The sequence below is a fragment of the Leptonychotes weddellii genome, chromosome 1 (assembly GCF_054177405.1).
Source record: "Leptonychotes weddellii isolate Sample4059 chromosome 1, ASM5417740v2, whole genome shotgun sequence".
Taxonomy (NCBI): Eukaryota; Metazoa; Chordata; class Mammalia; order Carnivora; family Phocidae; genus Leptonychotes; species Leptonychotes weddellii.
In genome coordinates, this window is record NC_138369.1 from 120,280,734 (window position 1) to 120,287,822 (window position 7,089).

Sequence of the window (7,089 nt, forward strand, 5' to 3'; positions counted from 1 at the left end):
AGGAAGATCAAGTGTGAGAACTGACTATTGGATTTAGTTACTGGAGGGCACTGGTGACCTTGAGAGCAGCGTTTGACTCCTGACCTCAGAGTCTCAGTTTGACAACTGACTGTTATTTAGGGCTCCCTTACCGTTCATCTTCTCTTCTCAATTAGGTTGTAAACATTGCAACAACAGGGAAGATGAGCTGGCAGAGCCCCAGAGCAACGGGCCCTGGTTTGCTAACAGTTTGCTAACGGACCCACCTGAATGCCCCTCTCCACCGGGGTGCCGACCTAGAGCAATTTTCCTCATGCCTTGCTTACCTTGGACGCAGAACTTCAGTTCTTTGGGGTCAGTGATGACTTTCCTGCTTTCCCGGATCACAGCCCGGTTCTTCTTGGTTTCTCCCCAGAGATTGGTGCCACCGTACATGCTGGGAATGTTGAGAATGGCAATGCCCTCGAGGAAGATGTTGCTCAGGTCTACCTCAACCCCGTCACACTGAGGGGCAGAGAGAAAAGATCATTGGTTAGTGTTCTCAGAGTACCCCGACCCAAGCGCTATGTGTATGTGTGTGTGGTGGGGGCTCTCATGAAGGGTGTGATGGGCCCTCAGCCAGCAGCTCAATCTTGAGCAGGGTGGCGGAGGCCTAATGCCTTGGCCATTGAAGTGGGTTGGGGAGATGCAATCCTGGTCAGCTCTGAGGACAGCAGTACAAGGCTTCAGATCTAGAAGGGCTTTAGGGATGGTTCTCAAGACAACTGCAAACCTGTTCTCTGGTCCAACCTCATTATCATCAATTCTGTCCCTGCCTAACCATTGTGAAGATATGGTGGGAAGCTGAGCCCCGAACCTAACACATAGTAGATTCTGAACAAAGGAGAGAAAAGTTTCACTTCACACCCCCCCCCCCCTTATTTTATCCCTCCGGTGAAAAGGACAAGATGTGAAGACTTGGAAGGCTTTCAGATACAGCATGGAATAGAGTCAATGGTATTGTCATAGCATTTTATGGTGACAGATGGGAGCTACCCCTGCGGTGAGCACAGCATAAGGCATAGAGTTGTTGAATCGTTATACTGTACACCTGAAACGAATGTAACATTATGTGTCAAGCATATTTCAATAATAAAGAAAAAAGATTTGGAAGGCTTGCAGAATTCACCTGTCTCCCGTATCTGCATTTTAAGTGCCATTTTGGCCCTTGTGCTTGCTGACGTTGCAGAGTGTCTTTATCCACTCTCCACCAGCCCCGCATCCCCCACCCCAGGTACGAAAGGCCAGATGGCTTGAATCTGCCTGTCTCAAATATCTATAAGGTCAGCCTCCTTTTGGCATACTGTTTACCAATGCAGCAAGAAATGTATTAATTCTGATCGTTGTTCCTCACGACTGTAGGTAGTTTACTTCCTTTACAGCAGAAAACAACCAGACCCAGAGAAGGAAGTTAAGTTATTCAAGGTTGTACAATTGATATATAAAAGAGCAAGGATTCAAAGTTAGGGAATTTGACTGTAAAGCCCAAGGTCTTTAGCTCACTTATTGTGAGGCAGGAAAAGTGAAAAGCATGCAACAAAAATCCACTGTCTTTGGGGTTACCTACAAACCCAAACTTCCAGAGATTTCTCAACAGAGGAGGAACAGGAAGGAAGGGCTTATTGCCATTCATATTTGCTTACCTCTTGATATCTTCAGAGCTCTTAATTTATGGTACCTTATCATCCCCGTGGCTTGTCCCCCAACTACAAAATGGAATGGAGTGAGCTTCTCTGGAGATTGGAAACTCATTTCTTCACTGGAAAGTTCTGATTATTTGAAAGCTTGTCTCTTTATGTTGAATTAGATTCTCTTTCTTCCTGCTTCCACCTATTGGTCCTCGTCTCCCTTCTGAAGCCAGACAGAATGACCCTCCTTCCTCCTCCATGGGGACAGCCCACCAGCTACATGATGACAATCATCATCACTGTTCAGATGTATTAAGCATTTGCCATCTGCCAGGTAGGCTTTTGTACACAGCTCATTTATTACCTTCATAATAATCTTGGAAGTCAGTCACTGTGACTATCTCCTCTTTATGTTTGAGGAAACTGAGACACACCAAGTGGTTAAGCAATTTGCCCAAAGTCACACAACGTACAAACGGAAGTACGCAGACTTGATGGCAGGCAGTCAGAGCCTAAGTCCTAACGACCCCTTTATCTCTCCTCCCTCTCACACCGCCATTTTGGTCGTGCCTCTTCTGGGTGGAACACGGTCAGCTCTCTCAGCCGCTCCTGTGGGACCTGGTTTCCAGACTTCCCTGTCCTGGCTGCCCTGTTCTGCACAGACTACTGTTGGTTACTCTCCCATTCTGTAAGGCCTCCAGCATTGTCACAGGATCTGATGGCAAAGGCGGCCAGGACAGGAGCACATCCTGGGGCTGGGCTCCCCTCACACGGTCATTCCCCCAGAAATAAGATAATGTGGGAAACCCACGGAAAGGCGCAACACATGTCCCCCATTATCATTATCCTTATTGTTAAATATGATCACAGTTGTACTAGCTCTTTTGTTAGCAGCTAGATGAGAGCTGAATCACTTCAGCTTGAATGGCAGATCATCACAGACACCCAGACCCTCAGCCCATTATCTACTTCTCAGCCAGCTCTTCCCTATTGGGACCTTGTGTAAGTATTTTTTAAAATAATGTAGACATAGGGCTTTACATTTACGTCAATCAATTTCATTTGGTTCCTAGCCCAAGTCCCCTCCGTCCATCTAGTTCATTTTAAATCTTCACTCCATGACCCCTTGCCATAGCCTTCCTATCATTTGGGGACTAAGTCATTAACACATGTATATAAAGGGCAAAAACAGGGGCCAAGCCCTCTCCTTGGTCAGTCTAACATGGCAGACACTGTGCATTACACAGCCCTCGAGGTGTGGCTGCCTTGCTGGGGCTGCAGCCTCTGGATGGGACTGTCACTCAGTCTCCTTTTCATTACAATGTGGAATCATGGAAATTAAAAAATGAGAGCGCCTTAAAAGAACATGCCCCATCTTTCATAAATGAGGCCCAGAAGGGTTTAGAAACTTGCCTGTGGTCACTCAACTTACTAATGGTGGAACCAGACTAGCATCCAGGTCTCCACACCTCAATCCTGTGTTCTCTCCACTAAAATACAAGACTGTGCTGAGACCAAACACCATTTTTCTAAATGACCACCCTACAATCTCTGTCAGAAAAGGAATAAGAGAACTCATATTAAATCACTAATATCTATGTGCAAAGGGCAAACACTTGGTTAATAATTTATTTCAGAAACTTGCCAGGGATTGGGATGTCTCCTTTTCTAATTTTTTGAAAACTGGGTATTTGTCCATTTACCTCTCATTGGATGAATCCTACTCTGTTTTCAAGATTTGTCAAAGCGGCCCCTGAAGGACATCTATAGGTTTGTCCAGCAACTTGGATTCTAATGGGTGTGTTTTTCCAAGGCCAGTTAGTTCTCTATTGATCTACCCTGGGCTCTGGTACCCACCTTTAGCATCTGTTCTTCCATTTTTTTGTTAGGGTTACTCTCTGGAAAAGATAAAAATTCTTTTGGTGGGCAAAGTCCTAATGAGCTATTCTTTCCATGTTCTCTTTCGCTTCATTGTCTAACATTCTGTTTGGCCTCCAGCATCAGGTCTGAGTTGCTTTTGTGCGTTCACACTTGGTTGCATGGTCACACCCTGCTTTTGCATGTACATGTACAGTCTCCTGAAAGCACGGGCCCAACCCAGAGCGCCCTGCTGCAGTCATGGTAATTTTTATAAATCTTTTCCCTTTTCTTCCCAATGGAATTAATGAATTGTTAAAAATTTATTTTGGAATATCTTCTATCCTTCCTATCCTTTCTACATAAATTCTTATGTAAGGATTCAGGCTAGAATCCCACTGGGTCAGACTTTTTTTCCAAACTCTCTGAAATTAGCTTGGCTCAACTCTGTCCAGCACTGACTTCCTGTACCCTTATCACTTCTGAGACAAAACGACACTTTCCCTCTTGGTTGTAGTTACTTCCACATCATCTCAATTTATTTATTGTTGGTCAAAATGCCCCTTCCCTCCTAGAGACAATAATAAGAATAGCATGAACAGCTCACATTTGGCGAGAGCTTCCTTGGGCAATGTGCTGGTCCTTGCCCTGCCTTCTCTCTTGGGATCCTCAGGGCACCACTGCTACCGCCCAAATGACAGGGTCTCATGGGGGTTAAGGTGCTTGCTCAAATCTACATAACTTGCCCCTCTACAGGCTGGCAGAGCAAGGATGCAAACCCAGGCAGTCAGACGCCAGATCCTACTCTGGAGATGAAAGAGTCAATGAGGCAAATCAGGACTTTTGCTGATGCTAGACTTATAGCAAAATTAAACTCCAGCTGTTGTCTGAATAATTGAAATCTTCCCACCACTACTCTGTCTTGCAGAGTACTTAGAGCAGTGCCCGGCACATCAATGTTGGATAATAGTATTATATCTTGCCTCGTTGCCAGCTTTGTTAAAAAAAAAAAAAAGTATACCACTAGCTCAGCACAGCCTTGGCACAGCAGATTCCACAAAGTCATCTTTCTTCCCTGCTGCCGTTTTAAGTGTACCCTGTCCCCTCCATCTCCAGTCATAACCAGCTAGGAGTGTTAGCTATTAACTCGGTCAGTTGTTAACCTCTCTCCGCAAGAGCAAACAGTCCTCCCTCTGCTTTCTGATGGATTGTCCCCTTCCCCCATTATGTCTTGGTCACAGGCAGACTGGGGCAAATAGAATAGAAGAGATGGGAGTGCCTGGAGGCTGTTGGACAGTGGGTGCCCTCACCTTTGGAATGCACCTATTTGAAAACTGAGAGGCAATGCAGTGTCTTGGAAAGAGCATGATTGGGCCTGAAGGCAAAGAGATACGGGTTTAAATCTTGGCTCTGACATTGGCGGTTGTGTGATCCTTCCTTAAAGCTCCTTAACCTCCTGGAGCTTTAGTTTGTCATCTGTAAAATGGGGGTGGGTGGTGGAATAACCCCGAAGTGTCTACTTTGAGGGTCTGAGTGGTGTCTGGAAAGCAGTAGCATTCCATAACTGTCTACATTGTTATTACAGTTAATAATAATATTACCTGTGCCACCTCAGGCATATTTCAACGTGGAATCAGTCCCACTGCCTGAGACCTTGCCGGAAAAATTTTAATGGCCTCTTGGCCCCACCCATGCTTGTGAGAGCCCCGCCAGCCCATACCTGCATGCCCACTCTCCAGGGCTCTTGGCCTAGACATTACACATTGATTTCTTTCAGAACCCCAAGCCTGCTTAGATCTTGGGAAGGTGGAAAGCCGCCGTGCTGGATTTGGGAAAGTGAAGCCGAGAGTGGTACACCGTCGGCTTAAATAGAACATCGGCCCCAGGGCGGCTCCCGGGTGGGTTCCGGAGCTAAATCCTCCACCAGTTCCATGACGTCATCGGGCCCCCTCCCCCTGCTCCGGCTGGGGCGGGGAGAGGGGGGCGCCCTCCAGGGGAGAGTGCAAGGAGCGCGGCGGTCCCTGAACGCACTATTAGCCGTCCCTAACCCAGGACTGGGCTAAGCAGGCTCCCTTCCAGGCTGAGGCTGCGCTGAACTCAGGTATTTATAGCCTGCTGTGGGGCCGAAACAGAGAGCTCTTGTCCCCGGCAGCAAACGCGCACACGCCCGAAGTCGTGCTCACAGTCACACTGGGACGACGGGCCGCCTGGGTCCGAGGCGGCGCTGCCGGCCCCGGGCGGGGCGCGGTGCTCGAGTCCAGCTCGGCTCCTGCGCCCTTAGAAGCGGTTCAGGAATCTGCCGAAGCACCGGCCGGGAGGGCCCGCGCCCGCCTCCTCCCAGGCCCCGCTGCGCCGGCCCGCAGCTGTCGGCCACGTTCACCACGGCCCCCCCCTTGAGAAGACAATGCCCCTAGTTCTGGTTTCTTTGTGAGCCCGGGATGGTTGGTTTGTCTGGCGGAGAGCTAGTGAGTAAGCAACCAGAGACGGGGTTAGGGAGCCGGGGCGCGTTTCTGAGCAAATGCAAAGCACTGGGAATACGTATCCTTCCCCTCCCTCCCAACCGCCCTCCGCCCTTCGTCTCTCGGATCCCTAAAATCCCCATAACTCTGGGCAGAACCAGGACCCGCCAAGTTCTCCGTACGCCCCGAGAAGGGCAGAGAGCACAGGAAATGAGGGAGGCATCGATGCTCCCCTGCTCCGGCTGCAGGCTTTTCCGCGCCCCAGTGCCTGTCGGCCTCGGTGACCTGAAAAAGGCGGCGGATCTGAACCTCCTCCCCGCTGAGCGAGGCCGCCTCCGTTTCAGCCCTGTCGATCCTATTTCTGAAGGTCCTCAGAGAAGGAGATCCCATAATTTACTTGATGACCTGTTTCAGTTTTTAGCAACTAGGAAATTCTCCCTTCTTCTAACCTCAATTCACGGGGCCACGGATTACGTCGATTTTCTCTGGTTTAGAACGCAGATTGTTTTGTTTCATCTTCTTGCGGTTGGTCTGTGTCTGTCTGTCTCTCTGGGATGACCCCTCCCGGGCCAGATCGGAGGTGTAACCCAGGCCTCAATGGCTCTGGGGCATTTGTCCCCCTTCGGCTTGACATTTTCTCTCTTGGGTTCCCTGCACTGCCTTGTCTTGATTTGTCCGTCCCATCTTTGCTGATTCCTTCTCAGTCTTTCTTTTTCAATCTTTGTATTATGGGTATTTCTAAGTACACAGGAAAGTAGAGTAATAAATCCCATGTACACCACATCTCAGCTTAAGCAATTAGCAACTCACAGGTAAATCATGTTTTAACTCTACCCCAGTTTGTTTCCCCATCCCCATATTGAATTATTTTATAGGGGGCGCCTGGGTGGTTCAGTCGGTTAAGGGTCTGCCTTTGGCTCAGGTCATGATCTCAGGGTCATGGGATGGAGTCCCTGCATACGGCTCCCTGCTCAGCGGGGAGTCTGCTTCTCCCTCTTCCCCTCCCCCACTGCTTGTGTTCTCTCTCTCTCAAATAAATAAATAAAATCTTTATTAAAAAAAGTTCCTGATATTCTAACATTGCATCTACAAATACTTCTGTATGTATCTTTAGATGACAAGTCTTT

The 7,089-nt window shown here is 48.4% G+C and overlaps 1 protein-coding gene across 5 annotated transcripts in view; it reads right to left on the minus strand.

The window, feature by feature from the left end:
• The window catches only part of DGKG (diacylglycerol kinase gamma), a 202,566-nt gene that overhangs the window by 47,685 nt on the left and 147,792 nt on the right, over positions 1-7,089 (minus strand). For all 5 annotated transcript variants that reach the window (XM_081831122.1, XM_081831113.1, XM_081831108.1 and 2 more), the window contains one exon: positions 306-483. In XM_081831122.1, coding sequence (XP_081687248.1) covers positions 306-483 — 178 coding nt within the window. The remainder of the gene's footprint in view (positions 1-305; positions 484-7,089) is intronic.